General features: G+C 42.1%; 1 protein-coding gene and 1 pseudogene across 5 annotated transcripts in view; one reads left to right on the top strand and one right to left on the bottom strand.

The window, feature by feature from the left end:
* The window catches only part of RYK (receptor like tyrosine kinase), a 103,753-nt gene that overhangs the window by 65,561 nt on the left and 19,121 nt on the right, over positions 1–19,071 (bottom strand). The window contains exon 1 of one of the 5 annotated variants that reach the window (XM_089331174.1): positions 4,510–4,600. The exons of the other annotated variants lie outside the window; for them this stretch is intronic. Within the exon in view, the coding sequence (XP_089187300.1) occupies positions 4,510–4,528 (19 nt within the window). The 5' untranslated portion in view covers positions 4,529–4,600. Of the gene's footprint in view, positions 1–4,509; positions 4,601–19,071 lie in introns of those variants that run through there. 5 annotated transcript variants of the gene reach the window in all.
* Positions 8,508–8,776, top strand: LOC127482858 (non-histone chromosomal protein HMG-17 pseudogene; annotated as a pseudogene).

Genomic DNA, 19,071 nt, shown 5'->3' with positions numbered 1-19,071 from the left:
CCAGGGTGTTAACTCGCTGCGCCACAGCAATGGCCCCAATTAAAATATTTTCAACAAGTGATGCTAAAGCAACTGGATGGATAATAACAAAATAATGGGAAAAAAGGGCCCTTATCTTATACATCACACAAAATGTGACTTGAGATATAAACCTCAGTGTAAATGCTGAAACTATAAAACTTCTAGAAGAAAATACAGCTAGGTATAAAAAGCTTAACAACCTGGAATAAGCAAAGATTTCTTGTTCAGGTCAACAAAACATAAACCAAAAGAGAAAAAAAATGAACAAATGGGTGTTCATCAAAATTAAAAACTTCTGCCCTGAAAAGGCATTAAGAAAATGAAATGCAAGTCACAAGTTGGGAGAATATATTCACAACGTAAGACTTATTTGAGGGCAAGTGATGAGACATTGGTTAATTTTTTTTTGGTTAATTTTTTTAATGAAAGAATTTGTTTCTAGAACAAAGAACTCTTACAAATAAAAATATAACTCAAATAAAATGGAAAAAAGTTGTGAGAAGATATTTCATAATTATGGAAGACACATAAATGGCCAATAAGCTCAGGAAAAGGTGCTAATCATTATTAATCACTAGAAAAATACTACTGAAACCATAAGGAGAACCCCTGGCAGTTTGAATGATGACAAGGATATGGAGCACTTGCAACTCATGCATTTCTGGGAGCGTGAGAATGTTCCAACAACTTTGGAAAGCCGGCAGTGTCATAAATTTAAACCTACACCTACTCTGTGACCCAGCAATTCCACTTCTAAGTAATTACCAAAACTAATGATGAATGTCCACAGAGAGATTTCTGCAGGAGTGTTCATAGCCCATAGTGTTCATAGCTATTCAAAATAGCCAAAACCGGAAACAACACAAATGTCCATCAACTGATGAGTGGATAAATATCCATACAACAGAATACTACACAGCAATGAAAATAAATTGTTGAGACTTTGTAACAACAGGGATGAATTTCAGGCTGTAGGTGAAAGACAGTAGGCACAAGAGAGTATAAAGTTCCAGAACAGGCAAAACTAATTCATGGTGACTGCAATCACATCAGTGGTTGCCTAGAGAGGGTAGTGAAAGGGAGACTGACAGATGGATTAGAAAGAGACACGGGGAACGTCCGGGGTGATGGAAATGCTCTGTATCTGGAATGGGAGATAACACGCGCATTTTCTAAAACTCAACTACCTGAACATCTCAAATCTGGGCGTTACATAAAGAGGAAAGTAAAAGTTAATACTCAACAGTTCTTAGCTTTTTTTTAATCTCAAAAAAACTTGCAAATCATAGAACAATGCTGGCACTAAAAAAAATATTTAGAAAAAATTAATCTTCAGTGATCAACAGCTTTCAGTTTTAAACCTCAAACACCTTTCATAGGGAAATAAAGAATTTTGTTCTTAATAATAACAGCTTTTATGCTATTAATAGAATAACAATGAAGATAGTGTTGTATGTGTTTAAGTTTTCCAGACAACAACGTGTCAGGAACATCTAGTGGTTCTGCAAAATTCAGTTCCCTACCAAGCTAGCTGGGAAAGAGCTATAAGCAGTCAGACACGAATAGAACACAAGGCAAACATACCCCCAAGCTGCGCATGCACTTACTAATTTGTTGGTGAATCCTACCAGAAATTTTCCAAATTCTTAGCTCTCACAGGACACAGTCAATTCCTTCCCAACCTCCTGGAATATCTCTTCTCTCCAAATGGCTCAAAGTCTCTCTACTTCTCCCAACCCAAACATCTCAGAAGCCATGGTTCCTAAGCAGAGAACATTTCTTTGAACACCAAGAAAGAACTCCACAACATCCCAGCGGAGCAGACTGCAGCCAGCTAACGTTTTCAGGCTTCTAAAACCTCAGCTGTAGTTGGCATGCTTATCACCCTGGCTGTTCTTCCCTGACTTCTCTTCCATGAGCCTTTCTGTGCTGCCTATAACTTTCCCTGGCCCTGTGGGGCCCAAAGGGCCCTTCTTCTTACCCTTAGTAGGAATAGCTGTGGACCCCAGGACCCCCACTTTAGATGATTATTTGAACATCCTTGTCGAAAATCTTTTTCCTTTAAGATCATGCCATCAAACTAAGCCACCAACCATCCTTCCCATCATCTTAGCTACCTTGTTCACTGGGGATTCTGAAACCAGTTCTATACATCCCTCTCCATGACAAATTATGGCAGACTCCCAGTGTTCCTGAGACCAACTCACTCCTGCATCCTGCCCTTCTGCACTCCTTCTATTCTTCAGCTCCAACAACCTTCATCCAGATCAAAGCAACCAACTTGGGTGGACGGTAGCAAATGCAAACTACTCCACTCCATAATCTTGGAACGTAATCTCAATAGCAGCTCTTTTGCTGGTTTTCGTTATAATTACCACAGCTGTTCTCTGGGTTCCTACTATCCTCAGCATCTGTAATCCTGTTCCTTCTCCCATTCTTTATACCAAACATTTCCTCATTTTCCTGCTTACAGGCCTCAGCCCCAATTATGTAAATTACTTTCTTACTAGAACCCCAACTTCTAGCAGTCTATGTTAGACATACATATCCCACTGAGAAAACACCCAATCTTGAACCAACCCCCCCACTTCTTGTCTTCTTTGTCTATAATTGAATGCTTTGTAATCCTGGGTGCAGCCATTCTCACAAATGAATGACTACAAGTAAATTAATATTGACAAGCTGCTAACAGTTTGGAGCCCCCTGTGATCCAAATCTCCATGAACACCAAATGGCCACCAAAATACATTGTAAATTTGAAATTCACTACCCTAGACCAAGGTACTAAATAACAATACAATTTTTAAAGTTGCTGGTTTTTTACTACAGATTTTGAAAACATTTGTTTTCAAACTATCTCCTTCAAAGGGTTAGGATTTCTGCAAAGAAATCATTATTATATTCAAATTTTCACCTATTAAGTTCAGCAAATACAGTCTGTGCTATCATAAAACATGTTCATATAACACCAATTAGCATGTAAGTGGTTAGTAACCAAAATAACAAATAAGAATTGAATCAGTTTCACATATGAATTTCCCCAGGCAGAGAAAAGGAGCAGCAGGAAGTGAATTACAACTTCCAGTGGGGAAAAAAAAGACTCTCAACCCAGCTAAGCTGCGAGGCAGGAGCCATCTAGGCCCTATTTTAAGAATATTAAAACAGGAGACAGCAGGTTAAGCCTCCACCTGCCACACCAGAATCTCATACAGACACTGGTTCAAGTCTCAGCTGCTCTACTTCCTATGCAGCACCTGGGAAAGCAGCAGAAGAGGATCCAAGTGCTTGGGCTTCTGCCACCCCACATGGGAGACCTGGAAAAAGCTCCAGGATCCTGACTTCAACCTGGGCCAGCTCCAGTTTTTACAGCCATTTGGGGAGTGAAGCAGAAGACTGAAGATCTCTCTATCTCTGTCTCTATCTCTGCCTTTAAAATAACTAAATAAATCTTTAAAAATACATTAAAACAGCACCTGCATCTAGGGCTCTGTCTCTCCTGGACCAAGAAAGTTACCTGTGCCCACCTGTGCCCACCACAGTGGCAGCCCCCCAGCTTAACAAGTTACTTTCATCTGTGTTGGCTCAAGACCATGCAAGCTTGCGGCTTCTATCCTCTTGTATTTTAGGTTTTTTTTTTTTTTTTTTTTTTTTTTAAACTCTCCTGAGGCAGCCTCAGCCAAGTTAAGTGGTTTGAGTGAGCTGCCCAAATTACCTCATAAGGTACCAATTATGCTTTTGTTAGTACTCTGGCTTGAAAATTGTAGAGGTCTTGAGTGGTCTGCCCTTAACCTTATTTTTCCCATAAATCCTGTTATTTTTAGTGAAGAGGCAATTTTGAGGGTGTCTTTTTTTAAAAAAGAATACATTTGATGTTATAACAGAAACACTTATGTTCTTTAAATATAATACTAAATGTTAGGATATGGCAAGCAATTTGTAACTATATCTAAAGTTTTATAAATATTTATACTCTTCGATCAAGTAATTCCATTACTAAAAATCCATCATACAGAAGCCAAAGATGAACAAATTTTTATGCTCAAAAATATTAACCAAAATGATAATTAAGATTGGAGACAACAATATAAATTACCAGAAATAAAATAGTGATTAATAAACCATAATATATTCATAATAGAGAACAGTGGTTTCCAACAGTTTTTCCTTCTTTGGAGGAGAAAGGTAATACCCTAAGAGTCAAATAACTTTCAGTTCACCTATATTTCATATTGGGCTTCCCCTTTGAAGACAAGTTTCAATGACCAAAAATGTAACTGAAAAAATATTGGAAAAAAAATACGAAGTCATGAACAGAACTATTACAAATAAATTTGAATGAACTTGATTTTGCTCAGAATGTACTATTAAAATGAGAAATACAAACTACACAAAGCAAATTTTCAACAGCTGACACTCAGAACAGCCCATGCATATAAAACGTGTTCAGGGGCCTATCAGGTAACGCTACTACCTGCGTCAGTGGCATACCATATGGGCTCCGGTTCATGTCCTGGCTGCTCTACTTCCAATACAACTCCCTGCTAATGACCTGGGAAAAGCAGCAGCAGGTGACCCAAGTGGTTGGGTCCCTCCCACACACGAGAGACCTGGATGAAGCTTCTGGCTCCAGGTCCTGACCCTTGTGGACAGCTGGGGAGTAAATCAGATGAAAGATCTCTCTCCCTCCTCTAACTCTGAATCTCTTTCAAATAAACAAATAAATCTTTTTTTTAAAAAAAAAAAGGTTTAGTGAATTAAATACGCAAAGCTACTTGAAAATATTTGTGGGAAAATAAAACTAAAAGGCAATTTTATTTTGGTGCAAAAATTTTTGAAATCCACACACAGATTTTCACATTACTCATTTTTCCATGAACCTATTGAAGAATCTCATTTATGTAACTCCATGTTACATGTAGTGTGTATGTTCTATTTTAATTTTGAATAAATTTATTTGCAAGGCAGAGAGACAGAGCTCTCTACTGCTAGTGCAAACTCCAAAAGTCCACACTGGCCAGGGCTGGGCTAGGGCTGGAGGCAGGAACTGGGAACTCAATCCAAGTCTCCCACATGAATAGCAAGAATGCAACTGCTTCAGTCTCCACCTGCTGCGCTCAGGATCTGTGCTAACAGGAGCCTGAGCTGGAATCAAATTCCAGAACAGAAATGCAGGCATCTTAACCATTAACTCAAATGCCCTATCTTCTATTTTTTTAAAAAGAAAATCCCAAAAAATATAAACAATGGTTCATTATAAATGGTAGATTAATGTATACCTTTATCTTTTTTCTTCTCTTAAATTTTCTATAAACGTTAAGTTGGAAAAAAAAAAACTTAAAGAAATATGAATACAACTGCAACAGCAATTCAGTAAAAAAAAAAAAAAAAAAAAATCGAGGCCAGCACTGTGGCATAGCTGGTAAAGCCGCCACCTGCAGCGCCAACATCTCATATAGGCACTGGTTTGAGACCCGGTTGCTCCACTTCCGATCCAGTTCTCTGCTATGGCCTGGAAAAGCAGTAGAAGATGGCCCAAGTCCTTGGGCCCCTGTACCTGCATGGGCGACCTAGAAGAAGCTCCTGGCTCCTGGCTCCTGGCTTCGGACCGGCGCAGCTCTGGCCGTTGAGGCCAATGGGGGAGTGAACCAGCGAATGGAAACCCTCCCCCAACCTCTCCTCTCTCTATGTAACTCTTACTTTCAAGTAAAATAAGTAAATCTTTAAAAAAATAAATAAGTAAAACAAAAATCAATAAGTGTCTAAAATCATCCATGAAGGGTTGGTGCAAGCTAATGAAACAAAACTTAGTAAAAGTTCATATTTGTAGGCTACTATCAAAATTAACATCTATGATGATCAAAGATCAATGATTAAAGCAAAACACCTTTCCCCTACTTTTCCTTAAAACACCTACACCAAAAGGCAAAACCTGACAAGCATCATGGGAGACTACATGCTCCACTGACAATGGGGCTCTGAAATGAAAAGAAAATTCCTGGTTAGCCAGGAATCTTAGCTAAATCTGCTCACAATCTGAATGGGAATAACACGGAAAACCCTAAGGATGACGGACTGGAACAAAGCGATAGTGGTCTTCAGAGGAATAGAATGCAGACAAGGAACTCTATTTCCAGACAAACTCTCATCATATGCAATAACATGTTCTTCCCAAAAAAGTTACTCCAAAAGACATTAATTTGAGATTTATGTTTTTAAAAGAACAGAGAATCACTTTATACAAAGAAGTAATGAAAGTATAATAATCACGAATTGTTACTGTTCTAAATCAAAATGTAAAAGCTGGGGCTAAAGCCACCACCTGCATCACTAGTATCTCATACAGGCGCCACTTTGAGTCCTGGCCGCTCCACTTCCGATCCACGCTCTATGTCAACATGCCTGGGAAAGCAGCGGAAGAGGGCCCAAGTGCTTGGGCCTCTGCACCCACGTGGGAGACCCAGATGAAGTTCCTCACTTCATCCTGGCCCAGCATCGACTGTTGCAGCCATTTGGGGAGTGAACCAGCACATGAAAGAGCTCTCTCTGTTTCTTCCTCTAATTCTGCAACTCTGCCTTTCAAATAAATAAAATAAATCTTAAAAAAAAAAAAGATGACTTACCAAAAAACCATAATAGTAGAAATACAGAGAGAAGCCAATATAAGGATAACTGTGATACAAAACTACCTATCTATGACTGATATTAGCATGCAAATTATGTAATTTTTATATAGGTATATAAATTGTTCAAATCATCCATAAGATAGTTACAAAAAAGTAACTAAGGAAAAACTAGTTTTCTTTTTTGAGGTCTGACCTTTTTGTACTCTTAAATCTTACTTTGGCTCAAATCTAGAAGTAGAAGCTCTCAAAGAGCAGAGCCTGGATTTCTTGGCAATGTCAGCCTGGCAGTTTTCTCTGGCTTCCATCATTGTGTTGGCCAAAAAAGTGAGCATATTCTTCAGTCTCTTCCTATTCTTCTTAGTATGCTGTTTCTTCAGAGCAATATACTGGCGTTTGTGTTGCCAGACTGGTTCCAGAAGAAGGGAATGACGGGGAAGAAGATTACAGTGCCGCACTTATAAAAAGGAGACTGCAAGGCCAAGGTAAGGACCAAATATATGGTTGTTGGTCATCCTGGCACTGCCTTATTTGGAAAGAGACCTGGGAACAGGGACACTTAGCATGGTCAAAGGAGTAGCAACCAAGAGAAAAACAGGGAATGTTCTAATAACCCTCTGGATTAAGGAAGGGAAATAAAATGCAAGGCAGAATAAAGTCTCTGAGGATCATTCTGTTGTGGTCTGGTGACTCCCACAACCCAGATGGGTCAAAAGTCAAACAAGTAACCATCACAGAAATCAAGAAAAGAGAATCTCAAGTCATCATCCTGGGGCAAGACAATAAAAACAGGAAAATGGTAATGAATGCATAAGAGTGGATTCTTGGAACACTCCATAAAGGAAATTAAGAAAACAATTTCATTTACAGAAGTATCTAAAGAATAAAATGCTTAGGAAGAAATGTAACCACAAGTATGAAACACTTCTATCCTGAAAATGACAAAACATTGTTGAAAGAATTAAGGACCTCAGTAAATGGAAAAACATACCATATTCACAGATTGGAAGACTTAACATTAGGATGACAATATAACCCAAAATGATTTACAGATTCAGTGCAATGTCTATCAAAGTTCTAAATGCAGAAATGGGAAAGATCCTCAAATTAATATAGAATTGCAAGCAGCCTCAAATAACCAAAACAATCTTAAAAATGATCACAGGAGCCATAATTGTGGGACAGCAGGTTAAACTGCCATTGGCAAAGCTGGCAGCCCATGTGGGAGTGCCAGTTCGAGCACCGGCTGGCTACTCTGCTTCTGGCTCCTGGCTCCTGGCTTCGGATCAGCGGCAGCTCCGGCCATTGCCACCAGTTGGAGTGAGCCAGTGGATGAAAGACCTCTCTCTCTCTCTCTCTCTCTCTCTCTCTCTCTGCTTCTCCTTCTCTTTCTGTGTAACTCTGACTTTCAAGTGAATAAATAAATTAAAAAAAAAAAAAGATGTATTTATTTGAAAAGATGGGGGTGAGGAATCTTCTATCCTCTGGTTCACTCCACAAATGGCCACAACAGCTGGGGCTGGGCAGGACTGAAGCCAAGAGCTTGGTACTCCATCCAAATCTCCCACCTGGGTGCAGGGACCCACACACTTGGGCCATCCTCCACTTTCTTCCCAGGCATATTATCAGGGAGCTGGATTGGAAGTGGAGCAGCCAGGACTCAAATTGGCACCCATATGGAATGCAACTCCACAGCCTAAATAAATCTTTAAAAAAAAACTGAACAGAGTTGCAATTTCAAAATTCTAATTTCAAAACTCATCACAAAACTACTTTAAACAAAACAACGTGCTCCTCGGAGGGAGCACTGTAAAGAAGAGGCTAGAACGACCCCTGGACCAACCCAGCCTGCACCACCACACCACCATGCCCAAGAGAGAGGCTGAAGGGGGTGCTCAAGGAGGTCAGGCCCAGATGAAGGTCGAACCCCAGAGACCCGCACGGTTGTCAGCCAATCTGCTCCTCCAAAGCCAGAACCCAAGCCTTAAAAGGCCCCTGCAGAAAAGGGAGAGATGGTACCCAAAGGGAAAAAGAGAAAAGCTGATGCTGACAAGGATGGCAATAACCCTGCAGAAAACGGAGACAGCAGAACAGCCCAGGCACAGAGAGCGGAAGGTGCTGGAGACACTGAGTGAGTTTGTGCACTTCTGGTAACTGCGTGCTTCTGCCAACTGCACAGTTTGAAATACTGTTTTTATCAAGTTTTATAAAAATGCAGAATTTTGTTTTACTTTTTTTCAAATTAGTTGTTAACACACAGAACACTGCTGTTTTGGGGCAGGGGGCACAGGGCACTCTCAGAGTCTCTGAGGCTGGACTGACGTGAGGGAAAACACCTTTCCCTTCCAGTTTTGAGAGAGGAGGAGTTCCCTGCTGCCGACACATAGCCACCAGGGCACATAACCTTGTGGGGGGGAGGGGGGACTGAACTTGATTTTGTGTTCTCTTCCTCTTCCCTGTCTGCCTTCAGCATAGACTTAACTCCCTCAAACCCAGAGATCTGCTGGGACCTGACCCCAAAGCCAGCATGACAGGCAAGCTGGCCTTCCCAGTGACACTGCTGAGATGCTGTCCCAACAGAACTGCGGTTCCTTTTCTAGGCTGTGGATCTTTAGGTTTATCATTCTGCCATTATCAATTCACTTCCTGGAAGTCAGGGTGGGCTTGTGAAAAGCTGTTGAACAACATGCTAAACGTGAAAGGTCAACCCTCACTCTCAAAGTCCCCTGCTCACAGCATCAGATAAAGACTTCATTGGGCTTTATATTGGCTTTCTGATATGGGGAGTCCACTGGAGAAAGGAACTAAAGTTGCTGTAATTTTTCACAATTGTCTGCCCAAGTCCTGTCTGAAATACCATGATTATTCTTGAAAAGAATCTTTAATAAAGCTGGATAAAGTCTGGCTTGGAAGGAAAAAAAGAAAAAAAATGATACTGGCATAACAATTCATTTTTGACAAGAGTGCCAAGACTATTTAATGGAGAAAGAACAGTCTTTGTTTGTTTAAGCTTTATTTTAGAGGCAGAATTACAGAGAGGACGAGACAGAGAGAGAGGTCTTCCATCTGCTGGTTCAATCCTCAAATGGCTGCGATGGCTGCAGCTGGGCCAATTTGAAACCAGCAATCAGGAGCTTCTTCCAGGTTTCTCTCGTGGGTTCTAGGGCCCAAGCACTTGTGCCGTCTTCCACTGCTTTCCCAGGCCATTTGCAGGGAGCTTAATCAGAAGTGGAGCAGCCAGGACTTAAACCAGTACCCATAAGGGATGCCGGCACTGCAGGTAGAGGCTTAACTTACTATGCCACAGAGCTGGCCACCAGAAAAGTCTCTTCAATAAAGGGTTCTGAAACAACTAGATATCCACATGTGAAAGAATGAAACTGGATCCTTAGCTTATACTATATATAAAATTCAAAATGGATCAATGCTAAAACCTAAAACCATAAAATTCTTAGAAGAAAACATAGGGAAGGGCTGGCATTGTGGTACAGTGGGTTAAGCTACAGCCTGTGATGCCGGCATCCCATATGCATGCCAGTTCAAGTCCCAGCTGCTCCACTTCTTGCTCCAGCTCCCTGCTGTGTGCACCTGGGAAAGCAGTGGAAGATGGTTCACATCCTGCAGTTCCTGGTTGTGGCCATTTGGAGGGTCAACCAGTAGACAGAAAATATCTCTCTCTCTCTCTCTCTCTCTCTTTCAAATAAAAATAAATAAACCTTCAAAAGAAGAGAGATATCTCTTTATTACCTTGGATTTGGCAATGGATTCTTAAGAATCACACCAACAGTAGGAGCAAGGAAAGAAAAACATAGACCAGAGGCTGGCGCTGTGGCACAGAAGGTTAAGGCAGGGCCTACACTGTGGTATAGCGGATAAAGCTTAAAGCCACTGCCTGTGGTGCCGGCATCCCAAATGGATGACAGTTCGAGTCCCGGCTGCTCCACTTCTGATCCAGTGCTCTAACATGGCCTGAGAAAGCAGAAGATGGCCCAAGTCCCTGGGCCCCTGCACCCACGTGGGAGACCCAGAAGAAGCTCCTGGCTCCTGGCTTCGGATCAGTGCATCTCCAACCTTTGCAGCCATTTGGAGAGTGAACTAGTGGATGGAAGACTGACCTCCCTCTCTCTCTCTCTCTCTCTCTCTCTCTCTGTAACTCTGCATTTCAAATAAATCTTTTTTTTTAAAGTCTTTAAAAAAAATAAAAAGAAAAAGAAGGTTAAGCCTCTACCTGTGGTGTCAGCATCCCATATGGGTACTGATTTGAGTTCCAGCTGCTCCTCTGCTGATCCAGCTCTCTGCTGTGGCCTGGGAAAGCAGGGGAAGATGGCCCAAGTGCTTGGGCCCTTGCACCCAAGTGGGAGACCTGGAAGAAGCTCCTGGCTCCTGGCTTTGGATTGGCGCAGCTCTGGCCTTTCTGGCCATCTAGGGAGTGAACCAGCAGATTGAAGACCTTTCTCTCTGTCTATAACTGTCTCTCAAAGAAATAAAGTCTTTAAAAAAAAAAAAAAAGAAGAAGAAGAAGAAGAAAGAATGCAGAAAATAACAAGTGTTGCCAAAGATGTAGAGAAACTCGAATTCTTCTACATTGTCGGTAGGAATGCAAACCAGTTCAACCAGTATGGAAAACAGTTTAGTGACTCCTCAACTTAAACAATTACCACATGACCCACAATTCCACTTCCAGGTATATACAGTATTCTAAATTAAAAGCAGGTACTCAGGGGCTGGCGCTGTGGTACAGTAGGTTAAGTTGCCACTTGGGAGGCCCACAGCCTGTTTTGGAGTGTTTGGCTCTCGTCCCACCTCTACTTTCAACCCAGCTTCCTGCTGACGCACACACAGGAGGCAAGAGAAGGTGGCTGAAGTACTGGGGTCCCAACCACCAATGCGGGAAACCCACAGGGAATTTCTGGCTCCTGGCTATTGCAGGCATTTGGGGGAGTGAACCAGCAGATGGAAGATTTTTATCTCTGTTCCTCTGCATTTCAAATAAATAAACTGAAAAAATAAAACAGATACTCAATGAAGTACATCTACATGGATATTTACAATAGCATCATCCATAATACAAATGTAACAGTCACTAACAGGGGAATGGACAAATAAACTATGGCACAAACATAGACTGGAATATTATTCAGCCATAAAATGTAATGAACAGGTGAGTGTTTGGGTGCAGCATTTAAGATACCGCTCGGGATGCCCACATTCCATATCAGAGTGTCTGGTTCTAGTCCCAGCCACTCCACTTCTGATCCAGCCTCTTGCTAACACACACTTTGGGAGGCAGCAGGTGACACCTCCATTACACAAATTCCTGCCACCCATGTAGGAGACCCAGATGGAGTTCTAGGATCCCGGCACCAGCATGACCCAGCCCTGGCTATTGAGGGCATTTGGAGGAGTAAACCAGAGATGGAATATGTCTATCTACCTATTTATCTATCTCTGTCATTTTGCCTTTAAAATAAAAAAATTTAAAACTTTTTTAAAAAGGTAATTAAGTATTAATCACATGGTACAATGTAGGAGAATCTCCAAATTTGCTCAGTAAAAAGAATTGGACGTAAAGCTCACATATTGTATGACTCGGGTTCTGTGAAATACTTAGAATAGAGAAGTCCACAGGACAGAATGCAGATCGGAGGCTGCCAGGAGCCAGGGGAGGGGGATGAGAAGAAACTGCGCAGTTGGCCGGCGCCGCGGCTCACTAGGCTAATCCTCCGCCTTGCGGCGCCGGCACACCGGGTTCTAGTCCCGGTTGGGGCACCGGATTCTGTCCCGGTTGCCCCTCTTCCAGGCCAGCCCTCTGCTGTGGCCAGGGAGTGCAGTGGAGGATGACCCAAGTGCTTGGGCCCTGCACCCCATGGGAGACCAGGAGAAGTACCTGGCTCCTGCCATCGGATAAAATAAAAAAAAAAAAAAAAAAGAAAGAAAAGAAAAAAAAAGAAACTGCGCAGTGAGTAAGGGCTTTTACTCTGAGTATTAGAAATACTTCGGAACTGGATGAAAGGGGTGGCTGCACAACGTGGTGTCAATGCCACTGAACTGCTCACTTCTCAACTGCTCATTTGTTAAATGAATTTCACCTCAACAAATTATAATTCAACAGAAAAAGAAGAGAGCTGGTTCCTGCCCCAAGAATGGGGATGGAGTAGTAAAAACCAACCAACCAACCAACCAACAAAACCAGCTCGCAGCGACTGGGAAAAGGTTATAAGAAAACTATCACTTTCAAGAGAAAACTCCGGCTTCAGCGAGGCTGACGGGATGGAGCAGCACTGCGAGAAGAGTCAGAGGAGACCTCCAGACAGAGCGGGCTCCACAGACACGACTGAAAGCACCAGCGGGAACACAGACAAAGCAGACCAAGCTGGGCGGTGGCAAAGACCAAGGACAAGGGCCGGCGCCGTGGCTCACTTGGCTAATCCTCCGCCTGTGGTGCCAGCATCCCATATGGGTGCCGGGTTCTAGTCCTGGTTGCCCCTCTTCCAGGCCAGCTCTCTGCTGTGGCCCGGGAGTGCAGTGGAGGATGGCCCAGGTGCTTGAGCCCTGCACCCGCATGGGAGACCAGGAGAAGAACCTGGCTCCTGGCTTCGGATCGGCACAGTGCCGGCCGTAGCTGCCATTTGGGGTGTGAACCAACAGAAGGAAGACCTTTCTCTCTGTCTGTCTCTCTGTCTCTGTCAGAAAAAAAGAAAAGAAAAGAAAAGACCAGACCAGACCAGACCAGACCAAGGACAGCCAGGCGAGGACTAAAAAGAGAGCATCTTATCATTAGCATGCATTCCTGTTTTTGCTCTGCCACTCAGAATGAAAACACTCCAGCTACTCAATTAATTACCTAGGCTTAAATTTCTCAATTTCTCACTGTCAACTCCAGTGAAGCAGGAATGCTGCTTTCTTCTTAGAAAGTATGACATTTGATCATAATTTTATTTTTAAACAACCAAATGCCAAGCTGAAGAACCAGTTATTCCTAAAAACCCCCGAGATCCATCAAGAAACATCATTCCTTCCTACACAATGTGAAGTTCAAACTGAATTCAAGGCCTGTGTTCTTCATGACTTGGCCTGTACAGCTCTAACAATTCAGAGTTCTAACAAATTCAGTTCAAAATTTTTTTCCAAATTAGTTTAAAAGTGAATGATTGGTTTCTTGGGTCTGCAAACACGTTAATTAGTGCCAACTCAGAAAGCCACCTCTATAAAAAGAGCCATTTTTAACATCACTTTGCTATTTAATAGCTGAGAGACCTTTGGCAATCAACTACTTAACCACTTTCTCTATTTTCTCATCAGTTTTCTCAACTATGAAACCAAGATGTTGTTTAAAAGAGTGTGAATCAACAGTAAAACTGAGAAAGTACTAAAGGTACTTCAGTACTGTCCACTCAGGGTCCTGTGAAGTAGCCAGATAGCTACTCCTAGCATCTCTGCCAACCCAGCCCTGTGAGTCAGCAAGGAGGCCCTATACACCCTCCCATTATCCCGAGAAGAATCTAGGGAGCACATCCTGGGCAGCTCAGCCTGCAGAGACCCCAGGAAAACAGCCAGAAGACCTGCAAGCAGCTAGGAGACAGCCCCACTCACCATCTTTGAACATGGGCAGCAGCCACATAGCTCTGCCTCCCTCCTACAGCCTTCAGATCAGCCAGACGGCCCCATCCACACACCCTTGTCCCCAGAAAGCCATCAGGCAGGCAATCAGTTCTGAGCTGTTTAGCCCACAGAGTCCATGAAAGCAGCCACATAGGCTGCTCACCTACCCATGATGCTAGGAAGCAACTCAGCAGGCTTTCCTGAGGGGCTTGGGCCCCAGAGGCACCTGGGAAGCAAGTCGACAGTCCTGTACACCTCCTGTGGCCTCAAGAAGCTCTGAGCAGCCTGTTCTCGGAGGCACAACCAGAAGCAGGCATTATTCAGCCCTGCCCACCCAGTCTCAGCCTTGGGAAGTCGCTAGGCAGACCTTCCCGAGCAGGCTGATGTCTGAGAGCCCCATGTAGTTACTGTACAGTCCCTGGACGCCGAATGACAGGGGCCCTGAGTGCACTGGTGCAGCCCAGCCTCTGCTTAGGCCTCAGTCACTGACAGTATCCCACCTCACTAGCAGACACACAATACCATAATCACCTGGGCCCACTGGGGTGATCCTGCCCTCTTACAACCTGCAAAACCTGTTGGGCACCCCACAACCATAGCCAGACACACTGTGCCCAGATCGGGTAGTGAACCTACCCTGCCTAAGGAGCTGCACCCCAACTGGTGATGCGATCCCATGACCCTTGCAGTGAGACCACCAAGATACCTGCAGATATCATCAACATTGATCACAGCTAAAAAAGCTACACAGACACTACACCAAAGCATCCACATGGAACCAAAGTAAACACAGCATATCCAACCAACACTCTAGGACGCAACAGCAGCAGACAGTCCTTTACCATGGAATGACCCTACTCAGCAGATGCACAAAAGTCAATGTAGGAACACAAAAAGCATAACAGGACTGCCAAAGAAAAACAGCAACTCTAGCAAAACAGAGTGCAAAGAAACGGAAAACAGTAAACTACCTATCAGAGAATTCAGAAGAATGATTTTAAGGAAATTTAATGATATTCAAAAGAATGCAAAAGACAATGAAATTAGGAAGACAACTCATGCTATGAAAGAGAAATTCAGCAAACAGAGATCTTAAGAAAAAAAAATAATCAGAAACCTCAGCACTAAGGGCAAGTATTGCGGTACAGTGATTGAGCCGCCAACTGTGTTGTTTGCATCCCAGATCACAACACCTGTTGAGTCTCAGCTGCTCTACTCTGCATCCAACTTCCTGCTGATGGGCATCCTGGGAGGCAGCAGTTATGGCTCAAGTACTTGGCATTTAGGGAGTGAACCAATGGATGGAAGATTTCTCTAGCTGTTGCTCTGCCTTTCAAATAAACTATATTTTAAAAAGAAGACCCTAGAGCTAAAGAAGTCAATAAATAAAATTTAAAATATAGTTGAGAGCCTAAACAACAAAATTTAGCAGGCATAAGAAAGAACCTCTGAGCAGGTCTTTAAAAATAACCAAGTTGGATAAAAAACTAGAAAGAATGAAGCTTCCCAGACTTACAAGTACGTAACGCCATTTAGTGAAAAACATTTGCATTATAGGTGTTCCAGAGGGAGAAAAGGAAGGAAAAGCACAGAAAAACCTATTCAATGAAATACTTCCTGAAAACTTTCCAAATCTGGGAAAGCAATCCAGGTCCAGGAAGCCCAGAGGACCCCTAATAAATCTGACCCAAAGAGCATGCTCTCTGAAGCAGCTGACAGTCAATCTGTCAAAAAATGCAAACAGCAAGACAAAAGCATCACGTCATTTATAAGGGAACCCCCATTAGATTAAAGGCTGACTTCTTGGCAGACCTTAGAGCCAAGAGAGAATGGAATGAAATATGCAAAGTTCTGAAAGAAAAAAAAATAGCCAAGAAATTCCCAGCAAAGCTATCCTCAAGCAATGAAGGAGAAAAAGACTTTCCATGACAAGCTCGAAGTGGAGTTCATCTGCACAACATCAGCCCTATAAGGAACATACAAGAGAACTCTCCATTAGAGGTGAAAGGATGATGACCACCAACATGAAATATATGGAAGTGCAAATCTCAACAGTATAGCAGATACACAGAAGAGAATAAGAGACTTGAACTCATCAACATAGAAGACCATGAAACCACAAAATTAAATAATGAGAAGAAAATCCAAGGGATATAAAAAAAATTAACAGAATGACAGGAGTACATTCTTACTGATCAATAATACCTTTGATTGTAAAATTATTAAATATCCCAATTAAGACACAGGTTGGATGGATAAACTAAAAACAACAAGACCCATGGATCTGATGTCTACAAAATACTCACTGTACCACTAAAGATTCACACAGACTGAAATGAAAGGGGTATTAAAAATATACCATGCGGCCGGTGCCTCGGCTCACTTGGCTAATCCTCCGCCTGCAGTGCTGGCACCCCAGGTTCTAGTCCCGGTTGGGGCACAGGGTTCTAGTCCAGCTCTCTGCCGTGGCCCGGGAAGGCAGTGGAGGATGGCTCAGGGCTTGGGCCCTGTATCCACATGGGAGACCAGGAGGAAGCACCTGGCTCCTGGCTTCGGATTGGCACAGCACGCCGGCCACAGCGCACCGGCCATAGCAGCCATTTGGGGGGTGAACCAACAGAAAAAGAAGGTCTTTCTCTCTGTCTCTCTCTTTCTCTCACTGTCTAACTCTGCCTGTCCAGAAAAAAAATAAATAAATAAATAAATAAAAATAAAAAAATAAAAAATAAAAGTATACCATGCAATGGAAACCAAAAATGAGCAGGGATAGCTATACTTGTATCAAAAACTATAAAAAGACACAAAAGAAGGTCAGTCAGTATGTAATGATAAAGAAATGAATTCAACAATAATAATTAATAATTATAAACATGTATTCTCAACGCTGGAGCACCCAATTATATAAACCAAACATTATTTCTAAAGGAGAATTAGACTCTCAATACAGTAACAGTCAGGAACTTCAACACTCCACTTTCAATGGACAGATCATCCAGACCCCAAAAAAAAAAAATCAATAAAGAAACATCAGAATTAAGCTACAGTATAGATCAAATAGACTTAACAGTCATTACAAAACATTTCACCTAAAAGCTGCAGATACACACTCTTCTCATTAGCACATGGAATGTGCTCCAGGATACACCATGTTAGACCACAAAACAAGTCTCCACAAATTCAAGCAAACTGGCATCATAGCATACATCGTCTCTGATCACAATGAAATAACACTAGAAATCAACAAGAGGACCTTTAGAAAGTGTACAAATACAGAGAAATTAAACAATATTCTCTTTAACAATCAAGGAAGAAATCAGCAGAGAAATTTAAAAATTTCTTCAAATGAAAATGAAAACACAACATACCCAAACCTGTGGGATACAGCAAAAGCAGTACTAAAAGAAGAATTTATAGCAGTAAATGCCTGTATCAAAACAACAGAAAGACTTCAAAAGACCTGCCTAACCACGCCACTCAAGAAAACTGAAAATAAGAGCAGGCACTATGGCACAGCAGGGTGGGTTACCACTTGGGATGCCTGCCCCACATCCCATATTGGAGTGCCTGGGATAGACTCCTGTCTCTGCCCCTGCTTCCAATCCAGCTTCTTGCTAATACACCTGGGAGGCAGCAGATGATGGCCCCAGTGCTGAGCCCCTGACACCCACATGGGAGACCTGGATGGAGTTTCTGACTCCTGGTTTTGGCCTGGCTCAACGGTGCCTACAGCAGGCATCTGGAAAGTAAACCAGCAAAGATATTCACTCATTCTCTCTCTCTCTCTGTCTCTCTCTCTCTCTCTCTCTCTCTCTTTCTCCCTCCCTCCCTCCCTCCCTCCCCATCACTCTTTCAAATAAATAAAAATGAATAATTTTTAAAAAAAAAACTGAAAACAAAGCAAACCAAAATTTGTAGATCAAAACAGAAATTTTAAAAGGGACTAAAAAATACAAAGATCAATGAAGAGTTTTCTTAAAAAAAAAAATTGACAGATCTTAAGCTAGACTAACCATGAAACAGAGATAACACAAATAAATGAAATCAGAGATGAAAGGGGAGGCGTTACAACCATACCATAGAAATAAAGAGGACCATTACAGACTACTGTGAACAACTATGCCCAACCAACTACAAAACCTAGAAGAAGTAGATAAAGTTTCTGGACACATATGACCTACCACAGTGAACCACTAAGACTTAAAAACACAAACAATAACAAGTAATGAGAGTGTCTCGGTAATAAAAAGTTTCCCAGTAAGGAAAAGCCCAGCACTGGATAGCTTCACTACTGAATTTTACCAAACTTGTAAAGAACTCAAGCCAATTCTTCTCAAACTACTCCACAGTACTGAAAGTGAGGGAAACCATTCCAAACTCATTCTATAAAGAAAGCCATTAACCTAATACAAAAATCAAACAAGAACACAAGAAAAACAGGAAAACTACAGGCCAACATCCCTGGTGAACAGAGATACAAAACTTCTCAACAAAATACTTGCAAATCAAACCCAACAGCATATTAAAAAGATGATCCTTGAAAACCATAAGTGAGACTGATCCCAGGACTGCAAGGATAGTTCAACACATACAAATCATAAATGTAACACCTCACATAAACAGAATCCAAGGTGAAAACCCTATGATCAGCTTAAGAGATGCAGGAAAAAAATTTGACAAAATTCAACATACCTTCATGATAAAATCTCTCAAAAAAATCAGACATGGAAAAAATATACCTCAATATAACAAAGCCACAGCCTACATCATACTGAATGAGGGAAAGCTGAAATTGTTTCCTCATAAACAGGAACAAGACAAAGACGTTCAT

Source organism: Oryctolagus cuniculus, chromosome 4 (genome assembly GCF_051225735.1).
Source record: "Oryctolagus cuniculus isolate XC-2025 breed Fujian yellow rabbit chromosome 4, ASM5122573v1, whole genome shotgun sequence".
Classification (NCBI taxonomy): Eukaryota; Metazoa; Chordata; class Mammalia; order Lagomorpha; family Leporidae; genus Oryctolagus; species Oryctolagus cuniculus.
This window is presented reverse-complemented; position numbering and strand designations above follow the sequence as displayed.